At 34.1% G+C, this 16,392-nt stretch overlaps 1 protein-coding gene across 5 annotated transcripts in view; it reads right to left on the bottom strand.

Moving 5' to 3' along the window:
* The window catches only part of Ca-alpha1T (Ca[2+]-channel protein alpha[[1]] subunit T), a 259,303-nt gene that overhangs the window by 168,909 nt on the left and 74,002 nt on the right, over positions 1 to 16,392 (bottom strand). For 4 of the 5 annotated variants that reach the window (XM_067780304.1, XM_067780303.1, XM_067780301.1 and 1 more), the window contains 3 exons: positions 14,708 to 14,939; positions 11,972 to 12,140; positions 5,699 to 5,740 (listed from right to left, as the gene is read on the bottom strand). In XM_067780304.1, the coding sequence (XP_067636405.1) occupies positions 5,699 to 5,740; positions 11,972 to 12,140; positions 14,708 to 14,939 (443 nt within the window). The remainder of the gene's footprint in view (positions 1 to 5,698; positions 5,741 to 11,971; positions 12,141 to 14,707; positions 14,940 to 16,392) is intronic. The other variant, XM_067780302.1, reaches the window with a different exon arrangement.

The raw sequence follows: 16,392 nt of genomic DNA, 5'->3' as shown, positions 1-16,392 counted from the left end.
AATAGTACTCTGGGCCGTATCGTCACTTACGATCACGGATCGAAAACTGTTTTCACTCAAGCGATGAGAATTAGGCTATCAAACTATTTAAAAAATAATAATATATTATGAATCTAGTGAGTACGAGTTGTCCCTAGCTCACATATTTAATTGATCCAATTCACCATTTCGGAGCTATTGTGACTCAAAAAATGGCATTCGATCACGGATCGTATGACGCGATACGCGTCATACATATGTCAAATACATATGTGAAGCAGGTGGATCCGACTGCAAATCTTACTCCAATCTGAATTATCTACTTCAGCCCTCGCTTTGTTTTTGAGTACTCCATGCAGGATGTGTTTTTTTTTTAGAATTTTCGGAGAGTATAGTATGATATTGTAACCAATTCTGAGGATATCTGATAATTATACACCTTCTGCGAACGCTCTAATCGCTGAACTGTATAACTGAATAAATAACTCCAATATTCAGTATTGAAAAATGGGATTTATTTATACTACTTTGGGAGTAGTACAATAATACTTCAATATCACATTCTTCACAAAAGCGTGTTTTAATCAAACTGATTACTGATTCCTCAGCTTGCGCTGCTTTTATACTCTCGGGTTTCTCGTTCACCCATTTCTCCTAAGGTCTAGTCATTTCGCGAAAATGTGTTCGAGAAAAATTGTACCTATCTCATGCTTGGTTACCAGATATATACATGTCTATTTGTAATTTATCCTTTTCTACTAGCCATATTCGTGTGTATATGTGTGTGAGTATCAACTTCTGCTCTTAGCTGATGACTGCATATGTGTATATGAGATATTCTTCGCCGCCTTCTATGTGTACATGTACATAAGTGTGACTTGCTTTTTTGTTGGGATTATTTATTAACAGCATAGTGATGCTAATATTCGCCACAATATGTTCGGAAAGGATTGTTTCATGGTGTACTCCGAGCTGAATAAGGTACCCTAAAAACCACATTTGTTGTATAAAACATGGGTTACTCACAAGCAAAGCGAGAGCTGGAGTAGAAAATCCATATTGGTTAACTAATTTTTGCAGGGAAGTAGCTTACGTTACTTGCTCGCGGGGAAAATGGTTAATTCTGAATTGGTGCACTTCTAGTGCGTTCGAGACCATTACTAATTCGCTCTTAATCTCTTACATGACGTTGTCCTAGAAGTTATTCCCCCTGAATTATCTTTCTATAGTTCCGAAGTAGGGAGAATCAAGGTATTATCGAACTAGTTCTTGTTTTGTACTTCAGATCTAGTTGTGTACCAGACATTGTAATCCCTAGTTACCCACTTCCCTATAGGGTGTTTGATCTCTGCCAATGCCTGTTCTAGTGTTATATTTTCAGAAATTCTTGCTTATTGTTAAGAAAGCTTATTGAAACGTTTATGCTTGGATTTTTGTACGGGCTTCCTGGAATTTCGATTACTCTTATGTATTGGATAACTAGTAATATAATTTGAGGGACACGAGACGCAAATACGAATGCATATTTTATGATTACGTAACTATAGTTTTAACAAAAAAAGAAAAGTTGTTATTAGTGACTAAATGTATGAGAATTCATATATACTTTTTTACATTTTTTTTTAAATAAATATTAGTAGATATGTACGTAGATCATAATAGTCATGTTCAAATAGGGCTAACGTTACTCAACATTCAAAATCTTTCATTTATACCAATAACTCATAAATTAAGGTGTTTATTCTTAAATATTTAGTGCTCAATTGCTAAAATTATAAAATCTATTTATCTTAGGTTTTTAGTATTTGCTACCTTTACATACATTTTTATTTTTTTATTTTTTTATTTTGCATATACTTTCTGGTTTAAAATTTTTTAAATATAAATATATTTTGTGCAATAACACACTACTGTATGTATTCTCATATTAAAGGTAGCTTTAAATACCTTCCCAAGAAGAATTGATGATTTTTCCTGCAAAAAGAACAATCGCTTTCATTTGAGTGCTTTTTTCGGATATTTTTAAGAGAACGGCGCTACGGGACATAATAAGTTTTGGGGAGAGCATACACAAAAACCTTATATGTATATAAGGAGTATAAAAACATAACGCTTAGATGGGGGTTTAGGTGAAAGTTCGTACCTGAATCTAGATGAATACAGACACTGAGTAATTAACGCTCATAACAATTACTAAACGTACACATTTAGATTAAGTGAATGAATTTTAGTTTTATTATTTTGATGCAATACTTTTGTACTGTTGAAGATATGTTATATACTCTTAAAATAAAAGAAAACATGTTAGATTTCAAGGAAGATATTGGGCCTGGCGGAGGGCAACTAAAAATGGGATAACAGCGCTGAAAAAGTTCAGAGGGCAGATCATCACATAAGTTAGGAGATCAAACCCTTAAAAAAGTGCCACAATCAAAGAAGTTATAAAGTTAAAGAAGAGCGGATTTAATAAGTACGTTTAGTCACATGACCTTAAACATATGTCAACAATCATAGAAATAAAGAAGAAGAAAAAATTTAACATGAAATAAAAAGACAGCTCAAGTACTTCAATTCTTGTTTGAAGCAGAAGAAAGAATAAGACAGAGGTGGGCGTAAGCTTAGTACCTGCTGCGTATACGATGCGCGAGAGCACAACGACTACTTCGTCAAAATAAACGAGGGCTCATTTAGTTTTATTTTGATGCTCGTACATTAAAGAAGTGTCGCATGCGTGCTTAAAACAGAATACCAAAGAATGCGTGTGACACGAGCTCACTGTACAAGCGCTGAAATCAAACTAAATAAATAATTGATTTTCCTTTCGTGCTAGCTACGCGTTTGTGTATACCAGACGTCGGCAAATAGTGAACTAATTGTTCGCAGTAAATTCACACGTATTCTTATTCTCTTTAGTTTAGTAGTCGCTGAGCATTTGGCGCAGTAACATCGATTGTGTGCGTCGCTCGCAATGTTGACGAATGTTGTCCATATGTATATTAGAAGTACATATTTTGGAAACAAAAATATGTATTAAACAAATGTATCTTAGGATAAACCATTATTTTACTGAATAGAATTGGCAAACTTGTTGCTTGCTACTAACCGAATCAAAAACGATGCATCAAATCATGTGCGCGATCATCGCGTCCTCACTAACACATCTGGATTTTCATTTTGCCGACGTCTGGTGTATGCTAATATATTTTCAATTTGGTAACCGTGTATGTATATGTATATAGAGGTGCCCACCGCTGGAAAAAGATTTTTAAAAAGTACTGATGAATAGAGATATAATGATAGAGATGACGAAAAAGTGAAGAGCGTGAGAAAAAATGATGGAAGAGAACAGTTATAAAAAAAGAAGATTAGTTAAGAGAAGAGAAAAAAGTTTAAATGCGTTGTGAAGTATATACATAAAAACCAGAAAAAAGTATTTGGGCAAAAGGGAAAATGAAGAAAAAAAAATCAATAAAAAAGAAAAGTAACGAAAAATATAAAAGTCAAGGGAAAAATCGAAAAAAAACTTAAAGAAAGAAAAGCAAAAAGATCAAACATACTCGTTCAAACTCACAATTGTCTCATAACCATGGAAACCTCTCAATTGTAACTACTTTCTATATAAGTTTCCGAGCTTTAGTGAGAGATAGATTGTTGTAAGGTTGTGCAATAAAATCAATTTTTCCAGTACCCCGCCAAACGAAGTTCACTGAGAAAATCCAGATTTGTGCTACTACTCGCGACTGCTTCGCATTCCGCAGGATGGGTTGCTCAATCTCATCTTCAGTATCACAGAACCGACAGGAGATATTAGACCATATGCCCAGTTTGTGCATGCTGCTTTTTAGTTTGCAGTGACCTGTAAGTATGCCTGTAAAAATTCTAAGCCTGCTTTTTGATTGTATAACGTTTTGAGTTGTATAATCCTATTTGGATTTTGCCTGCCGCAGTCCTAGACTTTCGCGCCAGTGTTGTTCTCTGAGGCATCATGACTCCTTTTGCTTGAGCTCTTCCCTAATAGTGTGTGATCCTATCGCTATGATGGACTCAAGTGTGATTGGCTTTTCGACCGCTGCCTTCCTTGCCGGCCCATCCGCTTACTCGTTTCCATAAACCCCGATGTGGCCAGCTACTCAAGCCAAAAGAATGGTGTTATTAGCCCCAAACGATTTAATGTCTCCACGCACTCAAGGACTGTTGATGATTTATTATCAGCCTCACTGTCGCTGAATATAACAATCCTCTCATTTTTGTATCGATGCAGATATAAATCTGCACGACGCCACTTCGGATTGGAAATTGTGCTCCCGGCTGCCTGCTCAACTACTTTGTCTAGCGGCATTAATTCAAGCAGTTCCTTTGCCGTCATGCGGGCACGTTCCCATGCCTCCCGTAATTCAAACACACGCCAAGTGTTGGAGCTTATAGTGTCCATCAATCTTACGATTTTGGGGCTGCATATCCCAGATTATTATTGCCTTTGATATGGTGTTGTCAATTTGCTTCCTCCACAGTAGCTTAGAGTGGAACGAAACTTTCGAGTACTTCACCTCGATGGCATGCTCCTACCGTACTTCATCTATCACGATTTTTCTCAACGTTCCCAGTGTTCTTCTCATGATAAAAGTTACAATAGTCATATTGTCAGGGTTGATGCATAGCCCTACCTCTGTACACCTTTGTCAACCTCAATGCCCATTGCATTATGTCACAACTGGTGTTCGCAAATCGATCTCTTACAATTATGACGATATCGTCCGCGTACTTCTGACAGCGGATTCCATTCTCTGAGAGCCTTTGTGGGAGTTAATCTACTACCAGGCATCCAGCTGTGGTGGCCTGACGCTCTCTTGTGGATATGATATTTTGGCAATCTTCGTACGTAGAAGGGTTTTTATCTTCTATACCTTTTTTCTAAAAGGTTGCAAATGCATGAAAACACCGAAACTAAATTTTATGCATGATGTCTAAGACTTTGAAAAGCTCCTAATTTTTGTGAAAATAAAAAAAGTTATAGAATTCACAGTAGGTAGTGTTGAATCAGGCGTTAGACCAAAGGTAAGAAAATAAAGGGTGGCAACTATGGGGACTGTGGTCCTACGCAAATAAAAAATTATAAAAATAGTAGTAGATAGTAAAACCACTACACACATTTATAGGAACGGGAGTTCGAGTACTTCATAATTTTTTAACAAAACGACATTTAACAGTAGCTAAATTACGAGAGCGTGTCTAATTAGTACTGTATATAGTGGTAAAAGTAGTGAGTTATAAAATAGTATTAAGTAGGTGTATGTGGTTTGATATTTAGTTTTTAGTGAGCCCATTAACCATTTATAGATTTTTACCAATTTTCTAGAAAAGTAGTACTGTAAAAGTGAATAAAATGTTATTTAGTAGTATGTAGTAGAGTACAGTGGTGCTCATATAGTACTATCTAAGAATGAGTACAAGAAGTAGGCGCGGCTAGACTATAAGTAGTATTATGAGCATAAATGGTAGTAATATTATTAGTGATGGTAGTAGCAATAGTAGTAATGGCAAAATTGTACTATATAGAGAAAACACGTTGATGCTTAGAAAATATTTTTTGTTTTCATGTCCTTAGCATTTTTTGTTGTTATATTTGTTTTTGTTTTGTTTTTGTTTATTTGGATAATTTTAATGTTTTTTTGTTGTTTAACATAAATACAAGTAAAGAAAGAAATGAATTTTATCTTACGAGTTGACACGGACTCGAACTCTGTACTCTTTGGGTAGGGCCCTGTAAACAAAAAAACCCGTATGATTTTTGAATTTTTTTTGTAATTCAATGTTTTTATATTTTGCTGATTCTAATTTGTTATGCTATTGTAGTTGTAATTGTATTTGAAGGTTGTTTTTTTTTTTTTTTTTTTTTGCGGAGAAAGAGTGAGGGGGATGAGTAATAATTTTGATATATTTTCTTCGAAAAAATGTGATTACTAGGTATATAATGTAGCTGGGGTATAATTTTGAGGCAAAAATTATGAGAGAGAGAGAGATAAGTAAAGGAGAATGTGTAAGAAAAAGAAGGGAGAAAGTGAGGGAAGGAAACATTGATCTTTTCGCTCGAGAAAAGTAAATTTTTAAAATATTTTATGCGTTAAAGAGTGAGTGAGATAAAACGAGACGGAAAGAGCGTGGTACTCTATGCTAACGAGAGCGCAACAAAGGCAAATATAACCGAGTTGTTGTTATGGGAATGTGTGAAACAAGTAATTGAGATGCTCTGATGGGAAAAAGAGGTACATATATGGAAGGTTTGCGTAGTAGCATATAAATAACGCTGTTGGCGAGCAGGCCAGTACTATGCGCAAAAATGGGGAAAAGTGGCGGTTACGATTTCATAGAGTATTAAAGAAGGTTAAAAGGAGCATACATTGCAATAATGGTAGTGGGTATTGCAACGGCAATGCAACAGGGAAACAGTTTTTGAAAAATCATATTATACATATATACAGCCGAGTTATTGCTATACATACATATATACAGAGCAAATTGCGAAGTATTTGATTTTTGCTGTAATTTTTGAAGGATTGTTAAAAATTAAAAAAAAAAATGTTTTTTGTAAACTGAAAGAAAAATTAAAAAAATCTAAATAAAAATTTTAAAGAAATTAGAAACAGTACTTATTTTTAGTAACACTAAGGAACCAACCCCGAAATATTTTTTGGGCAATTAAAAAAATTTTTTAATTTAATAACTATAGCAATTTAAAAATTTCTTACTGCCTACTATTTTACAAATTTCACAAGATTTTTAAAATGTTAATATTTAAATGGCAACTTTGTGACGTTTATATACAGTGTTGAAATTTTCTTTATATTTGAAAAATAATTTGTGTGATATATATGCTGTGCATGGAAATTTCATAAAATGTATGGTAAAGGTTTTTGATTTACAGATATTTTAGAAATACTTTTTTTTGTTTTTTTGTGAAAATGTTTGAATCTACAATATTTTACCAGCACATGTGTATTTACATTTTTTTTGATAAATTTGCATTAATGCTTAATGTGGCATGATTTTGCCACAGAAATGAAAAAGCGGCGAAGTTTAGTGAGCAGATATTAAAAACAAAAACTTTACAATAAAAAAAATTTATATATTTTTAAGCGAAAACAAGTTCACAAGAATAAATTTCTTTTCATTTAAGACCATAAAAAAGAGAAACTGGAAAAAAAAATTCAAAAAGTTAAACAAAAAAAATGTTTAAAATCTTTTTTAAAAGTGAAGAAAATGTTTAATTAATAAAACTATTGAATATAAGTTTTTCAATAATTAAGATAATACCAAGCTAGTAAACCGAGTTTTTAAGATTTAAAATTTTTTTTCTATAAACGAGAATTTTTTTGTTGTTTAAAATTTTATTTAAAAAAAATAAGTTTCATATATAAATTTTATCCTCTACGAAAAAAAAAAACTGAGAAAATTAAACAAAAAAAATCTCAACAAAGAAAAATAAAAAAAAATTAATACACTTTTTTAATTTAAAACAGTTTCTAAAAATTAAGAAAATGCTTAGCTAATAAAATTATGTACTAAAACACTTAAACTTTTACATTTTTTATTCTATAAACGAAACATTTTTCTATTAAAGCTCAAAATTTTGTTAAGAAAAGTCTTTTATATGCTTCAGCCTCTACGAAAACAAAAAACAAAAACTTGGAGAAAATTAAGCAAAACATTTCAAAAAGTTAAAAAAAAAAATTAAATCACTAAAACGTTTCGAGTATATATAAGAGTATGCTAAGCTAGGAACACTTTGTACTAAAAACCTTAAACTTTATTTTTAATTCTAAAAAATCTAAATCTTTTTATCAAAGTTAAAAATTTTAATTGATATATTTTGAAGACCGAAAAAAGAAAAAAATAATAATATAAAAAATAAAAATATATATAAAATAAAAAATATATAAACTAAAAAATTATTCAAAGTAAAAAAAAACATAAAATAAAAAATATTTAAAATAAAAAAATATATAAATAAGAAAACTAAAAATATAAAATAAAAAAAATTAAAATATAAAATAAAAAAAATGTATATAAAATAAAAAATATGAAATAAAAAAATACTTAAAATAAAAAATATATATAATAAAAAAATATTTAAAATAAAAAAATATATAAAATAAACAATATATAAACTTAAAAATTATTCAAAGTAAAAAAACAAAATAAAAAATATTTAAAATAAAAAAATATATAAAATAAAAAAAAACAAAATATAAAATAAAAAAAAATATATATAAAATAAAAAAAATATATATAAAATAAAAAATATGAAATAAAAAAAATACTTAAAATAAAAAATATATATAATAAAAAAATATTTAAAATACTATATTTTTGTAGAAAAAATATAAACTAAAAAATGATTTAAAATAAAAAATATATAAAATAAAAATATACATAAATAAAATAAAAAATATCTAAAGTAAAAAAAAATAAAAATATAGAAAATAAAAAAATATATGAAATAACAAAAATATATAAAATAAAAAAGTAACAAAATTATAAAATAAAAAAAAAAATAGTATAACAAAAATTAAAAACAAAATTATAAAATAAAAAAACAATATAACAAAAATTAAATACAAAATTAAAAAAAAAAAAAATAAATAAATAAATAAAAAGAAGGGTAAAAAATATATTAACAAACTAAAGACCAAAAATAAGCAAACAAATTACTAAAATGAAAAAAATTAACGAAACATTTAAATAGACACAACTTTTTATTAAAAAATCACGTTAAAAGTAAGCAAAAAAAAAAAAAAATTCGAAAATTTACGCCAAACTTCCCAGATTGATTTAGTCTAACTGGAAGTGTCTTAAAGGACCTTTGGCATTGCTTAGGAAGCCGTTAAAATTAAAGAATGGGCGGCTTACCGGTTCTCGGCTCAACGTCTTTTTCTGCATCTTGCTAAGAGACGGTGTCTTCTTTATCCAACTATTACAACAGCTGCACATCTTACTGATTTTAAAGCTTTTACGTCTGAAAAGAAAGCTTTCTGCCGTATGAGCTCAACACAGGATCCTTAGAATGAGGTCGCTTAAAAAAACTGTAAAAAAATCGCATCCTATTTTCAACTCTAGTCCGTCCTGGCAGAAGCGGTGCGCCCTCCTAAGAAACCCCTTCTGTCCTAAGAGCTCCACCAAAAAAAGGTACTTTGTATTCAAATTTTGTTCATTCCATTACACGTACACTTTTACTCACGCATTTATCTCATAAGTATAGTATTGACTTAAGTAGTTGTGAAATTCTTTGACTACTAGTCCCTACAGAATCGTTAGCTCTCTAACTTTTATTGACTCTTAGCTATAGAAATTGTTGATTGTTGCATGTTGCATGTTTGCTTCCTCATACATAGCAGAGAGCGATGTATGAGCTTTCATTGCTTTCTGAGCCATTTAGCAGACGTGTTTAAAATCGATGGTTTTCTACGCTCTTGGGAATTTTGATTTGCTATGATTATTTATGTACATACATACGTACGTATACCTGTATGAATGTCGGGAATTTCTATTGATAGCAATACCTTCGAATACTTTTTTGCTTCCACAACGACAGACGAAAACAATGACTTGCCTTCAATGGTTACTGTCGAGCGCTGTCTGTTTGAAAGCAGAAAATGTGAAACAAAAGCTATCAGATGACTATGTAATACATACATAGTATGTATGTATGTATATGTAAATGTCTGTTTATATTAAAACATTATGCCACCATACTCACATGCTCACATATTCTTCGGTAAACACTGACTGTCCAAGCAGTTGCAGATTCAAGGCGCCAAAGTGGCGATATATTTAAGACTGTCATACATGGCATATGAGTATTTAGTACTCATCATATTACAAAGTAAGACGTGTAGGCATCATACCCACAAGCTATGAAAGTTGTGCTGGTGTGGATGTGAAAGTTGGTAGTAGACTTTTATGCTGACTAAGTAGTGCTGGTTTGGTAGATAAGCTAATATTTGGAAGCATCTGTAGTGGGACTTTTTGAAGTTATTTAGTAGGAAATGGAAAAGTTTTATATAACTTGGTTTGTATCTAGTTTGAATAAATATATCCAATGCTTCAGCCTTAAGCCAGTTTCTGCTTACTGCCTACTCAGAAGGATATTCAGGGGTTGAGAAGGTCAATACAAAGCTTTTTATCTTCACAGCTTCCGCAAGCCAATAGTCAACTTCACCTACCCGAGTGGAATCCTATTACAAATATTAAATGGATGAAACAGTAGACGTGTTCACAGAGTCTTAAGCGCATCCTGTCCCGCTTCCCGGTCAAGAAAAAAACGGAAAGCACCATGGTAAAGCTCCGAGATTTCCTTGCAGATCTTGGCAATATTTGGTATATACCAAACAAATCTTCAAGAAGACAGTCAAGAAGGTCAAAAGGGACTCCTCAAAAAGCTTTTGAGACAGTAAAGCGGGAAACTCGGATTTCAACAGGCTGCGTGAGGTCCTTTAAGAAAAACCAATTGCATAGACCTATATAAAGAAGCAAAAGGGCGGATGGACAGCAACCAGCGTCGTAATGTTGGAAGCACTTTCCTGGCTGTACCAAAGAACCACTCATAGCCGACAATCCTCCAGGCTATAACCACATCATTATTCATCCCTCACAGATTGGGCCGTTAAATTCTTCAAATTCCATGTATCCGAACTACAAGTTCCGAATGAAATTATACGTCCTATGCTCTCAGAAAGCTATTATGCTTTTCTAAGGCTCTTCCATATCCCAAGAAGACGGACCGAAGCAAATACAGTCTATACCCAAGTGAGGGAGAGCTATGAAATAAAACGTAATGATTGCAGGGTACCCTTTCTTTTCAAAACCATGGAAAGGCTGCTGGATGTGCACATTAGGAATAAGACGCACATAGAAAAACTTCCAAATTCTCGGCACGTGCACTAAAAAAGGTATATACGTCAAGACAACTCTACACACTACCACCACTTAGATAGAGAAAATGATTGCCTTCAAGAACTTCACTTTAGGTATCTTTATTGACGGGAGCGTTTAACAACATCTTTTCACAAGCCATAGTCGCTTAGTTATTGCACATTTGGTCGGATTAGCCTCTTGTGAAGTTCGTTTAGCATCTTCTAACGAGAAAAACTATGCTGTCTTATATGGAAGACTCCTTTATAATACGGTACGCGTTCAAGGGCACTTTCTCTACTGTGTAACCTAACGGTGAACACCTTGTTATTCAAATAAGAGGGAACTGGTTGCCAAGTTATCACTTACGCCGATAGAATAGCTCTAAACGCAACCGGTGAACGTCTTTATACTCTATGCGAGCTAGTGCAGACTGGTTCCGTGAAAGCAGCCTCAAAGTGAATTCTGCGAAGACTGAAATGGTTCCTTTCACGAGGCGCTACAAACCTCCACAAAACCTCCGCTAAAGCAGCCGTTGTCAAGATTACGGGTTTAAGAACACACATTATGCATTTATTGTACGCCGCGGTCTTTAGGCCCTTCTTATTCTAAGGCTCGAAAGAAACTGCAGAGTAAACAGGATGACCCGAGTGCAGCGGTCTCTCTCTTTCTACAACTGATATATACAATTAATACGAATATGAATATTTTTAACTACTTCACCCCTGTAAAAAACGGCAGGGAAATTGCAAAAAGAAAAATTAAATAAATTATAATTAATAATAATTAGTGCTTTCAAAAAATCAACTAAATAGTTAGAAGCAATTTTGGAAATGACGCAAAAAAAAAAATTATAAAAAATTTTATTTAAGAAAACAAAACAGGGTAAAACAATATTTACAGCATTTTGTTAGTATTGGAAGTGAAAATTAGTAAAATGGATAAATCGAACTTTGCAGAATAGTGGCAATGCGGAAAGAGAGAAGTCATTATTGCTTAAATTCATTTAATATTTTAGAAAAAATAGTAAACTGCACGAATTTTAAAAAATATGCGTATAAAAGTTTATTAAATGTTTACTTACGGAAAATTATCGACTGGCATATCGGCCATCCAACAACGTTGACGTAGAATGCCTTGCCACAATTGCACGCCAATAATGCCGAATATAAAGAATACAAAGAAGCAGAGCAACAGCACATTGCCGAGCATAGGCAGCGTGTCCAGCAGCAACATGACCAAAATGCGCATACCTGTGGGTGGAAGGGGAGTGGTGTGTTAGCAGAAATGTTAAGGTTTTAAAATTTGTTTGGTATTGGTTATGTGGCCGTTTGTTTTTTTTTTTTTTTTTGACGGACGGGAGACAAAAACAGCACCCGCTTACACTAACATAAAAGGCTAGGTTTTAACCGCAGCTCCAACTTGGTCAAATTTCTGTCCATATCTTCAAAATCCCACATAGTATTTTTTAGAGATATTGACCCTTGAAAATAATATCGGTTGAGCCGTTTCGGCGATAGAAAAATATTTATAAATAATAAGGTTAGATGGCAGCCCCAAGTGGCAACCTTACTTACAAATGTTCCTCTTAAAATGCCGATCAAAAAAAACTTTCATGGATGTACTGGCAAATTTTTTTTTGGAAAACGGAGGTCCTGCCCCGCCTTGGTAACAGTTACTTTCCATTAATTTTTTAATAATTTTTTGACTCAGTCACTCCAGAACGGCTGAAAAGATTTGCCTGAAATTGGACACGGAGATAAAAAATAGTGTGGAACCATCTACTGGCTATATTTCCTTGAAAAAGTGAGGGTGGATCCTTTACCCCTTGGAAACAGTTGCTTTTTAATTCCTTCTAGCCCTATATTTTCAAGTATTTTGACTTTGAACAGTTTTTTAAGTCTACGGGCTATATTAATAGAGGTATTACATGGTGGGTTTACAGATTTTGCCTCCCCACTCCAGCTCTCTGGAACAGTATCTTTAAATTGCTAAAACTCTTCGCATATTTGTCCCTGACCAATAATTTTTGGGGTATCAATGGTATATTACCTATGGATCGAATTTCTCATATCTTCATAATTATTTTGGGATTTTGTTCGAAATTGTTTCGGGATCATTTTCGGACTACTTGAACACTACTTAGGGATAATTTTAGAAAACTTTTCGGGACTATTTTAGGAATATTTCAGGACTGTTTGTTTGAGATTTTCTCGGTACTGTTTTAGATCAGTTTCTTAGCATTTTTTGTAACAATATTGCCATTTCCTAGTAATATCGACACTTCCCGACAATTTCGGGATTATCTCCATATACTTTCAAGATTGTTTTCGAGAGTATTTCAAGCCTATTTTGGCCTTTTTCGGGTATATTTTCAAAATGATTTGAGGGCTCTTCGAGATTGTAAGATTTGCTTCGGAATATTTTTTACCTATCGCAGTATTATTTCGAGATATTTTTCGGAACTATTTCAAGACCATTTAGGATCACTTCGTAAAAAAGTATTTCAGGGGAATATTGAACCCCACATTTTTTAGAAATCTTATATAAAATTTTCCAATTTATCATTGTGGGCTTATCTCGGAAATATTTCGCGATTGTGTGCATTATAATGTCGGGATCATTGTGGGACTATTTTCAGAAATATTTTCTGAACTGTCTCGAAACTGTTTTCATGATCATTTCGGGGTATATCGCAATAGTTTTACCTTGTGTTTTCTTCGTGCGGACTAGGTCGCGGGTATAGGCTAGTTTATTATAATATATAATAAGGCGGCCGCCGTGGTGTGACGGTAGTGTGCTCCGCCTACCACACTGAAGGGTTCATACCCCGGGCAAAGCAACATAAAAATTTTAGAAACAAGGTTTTTCAATTAGAAGAAACTTTTCTATGCGGGGTCGCCCCTCGGCAGTATTTGGCAAGCACACTCCGAGTGTATTTGTGGCGTGAAAAACTCTCAGTGAAAACTCATCTGCCTTGCAGCTGCCGTTCGGATTCGGCATAATACAAGTAGGTCCCGTCCCGCCAATTTATAGGAAAAATTAAAATGAGCACAACGCAAATTGGAAGAGAAGCTCGGCCCAAAATCTCTTCGGAGGTTATCACGCCTTACATTTATTTATTTTTATTCATTATAAGGTTAGGTGGCAACCCCAGGTGGCAACCCTACTCAAAAGAATATTTCTATTGCAATAGAAAGTAAAAAAACCCTTCGTTTGAGCAAATACCGTGTAGTTTTAAGACATTTGAAACAGGTGGCAACGTCATAAAGATATTCTTAGTGGGAACACGGACAGCATGTCCTTGTCGGGGCTTAAAAAAATAAATATACACAATTTCGGTAAGTTTTGTGCAGTATTTCCAGCGTAGTGCCCTTGCAAAGATAATTACAACCTTTCGATTTTATAATATAAGGAGTACGATTACTTGTTGGTTTGGTCACCACTGGTGCTGGGCTGCAAAAAGTTGCGAATACGCACAGGTGGACAGGGCAGAACTCTAGTCTTTGATATTTTTCTACTGTAATAATTGTTATTGGACTTACTTAAATATTAAGGAAATATTTAATGCTCGAAAATGTTTTTTTGGTTTGCTGCCGCCGTTGTCAATCAGAAAAGTTTGCTTCGGTTTTGGACGCGAAAAAAAGTGAGCTGCAGAAAAAAATTGATTGCCAACAGTTTTTCGTCAGACTGTTTAATTCTAAAAAGCATGCTTTAGCTTTTTTAGACGCAATTGATTGCAGTTCGGTTAAGATCAGAGTGAAAGGCAAGTATTCACTACCAATCATCCCTTCAAAAAAATATCATATTTTTTACTTACTTGGTATACGATTTATCGCACGTAATGGACGCAACACTCTTATCGTTCGTATCGCTGTTAAATTCAAATTATCCACATTCATAACATATTCCAACAAACCAGCAACAACTATGAAAAAATCGAGTCGATTCCACGAATCAGCCATATATGTATTTTTGCCATACAAGCCCATCGCTATCATTTTGATGAGCATTTCAATGGCGAAGAATACGAAAATGATGTCGTCAAAAATCTGTAAGAAAAAATAAGAAATATTGAGAAAGATTTTGATGGCAGTCATCCATGGGGATGGGGGTTCAAGGGGTTCATAAGCGCAATACAACGCTTTATAGCTTCCGCAACCCACAAGCTTGTCAACCTCACCTACGCGAGGTGAATCCTGTTACAAATATGAATGTATCATACACATATATGCTCTGGCGACCCCAAGTTTCTCATGGAACTAGGGGGTGGGGCGCGATGGCCTAGAAGGTTTAATGTGATATATTAATCGTTTCCGAGATGGTTGGGCTAGTACCTTAATGGCGATTTGTTACCGGAACGTACCGAATCTATATCCGTCAAAGGACCATCAACATCGATAACAATCCCCAAAACATTCATTCTTCAAAATAAATTTCCTTTCGGTTACCTTTCGTGGTCTGTTTAAAATTTAAGTATGAAATTAAGTAAAATTACTTTCTGCCCATGACTAAATGACATATTTTGTTGAAATCGCGCTTGTTCTATTTGGCAGAAGATTATAATTTAGTGAACTCAGTGCTTATCTATCGAGGTAACACAAAATAGAAAGCTGCTCTGGAACCTCGATGTAGATTTGAAATATGAGAAAGAGTCGGGCCCCTCGATCTTACTCACTTACTAAATTAGCGCTTAATCGTTTAAATGGTTATGGCCGACCAGCAAGGCGCGCCAGTCGCTCCTTCTCTCTGCCAACCGGCGCCAATTGGTCACACCAAGGGAGTTTAAATCGTTTCCCACCTGGTACTTCCAACGGAGTGGGGCCGCCCTCTACATCTGGTTCCATAGGCGGGTTCCGATGGAAACACTTTATTGGCCGGAGCGTCATCTTTCATTCGCATAACAGCGCCTAGCCAGCGCAGCCGCTGCGTTTTAATTCGCTGGACTATGTTGATGGCTGCGTATAGTTCGTACAGCTCATCTTTAAATCTTCTTCGGTACTCGCCATCGCCAACGCGTAGAGGTCGATAAAGCTTTCGAAGATATTTTCTCTCGAACGGGTCCCTCGTTCTGCTGCCGAGTAAAATGTGTTAATTGCTGGGAACTCTTATTAAGAGTTTCAACATGATTTGGTGTGACTGGAGGTTATAAAAAGGTGGGTTTCCAGGATGGAATTTTGGCCTTATTTTATCAGCAACTTACTGCCGTAAAGAAGATAAATCAAAAGGAGTAATGAGTTTCATATGATCCATTAAGTAGGAAAGGGACAGAAGCACGTGGCTGCAAAATTTCTAAGATCATGTGCAAATTGTACGAAGTTAGATTCACAAAGTTGCTTAAATCTGTAAAGAGAGAAGACTTAAGGCTCACTATGGGCATACTAATTGGACACTGCCTTTTGGCGTCACATGCTTATAAGTTACGCTTCGTTAGTAACTGCAGATGTAGGAAGTGCGAGTTGCAGAAAGAAACGGCTGGGCACGTTCTGTGTTCGTTTCGTGCGC

The sequence above is a fragment of the Eurosta solidaginis genome, chromosome 4 (assembly GCF_040869045.1).
Source record: "Eurosta solidaginis isolate ZX-2024a chromosome 4, ASM4086904v1, whole genome shotgun sequence".
Lineage (NCBI taxonomy): Eukaryota > Metazoa > Arthropoda > Insecta > Diptera > Tephritidae > Eurosta > Eurosta solidaginis.
The sequence above is the reverse complement of the archived record's forward strand: the minus strand, read 5'-3'. Positions and strand labels throughout refer to the sequence as shown.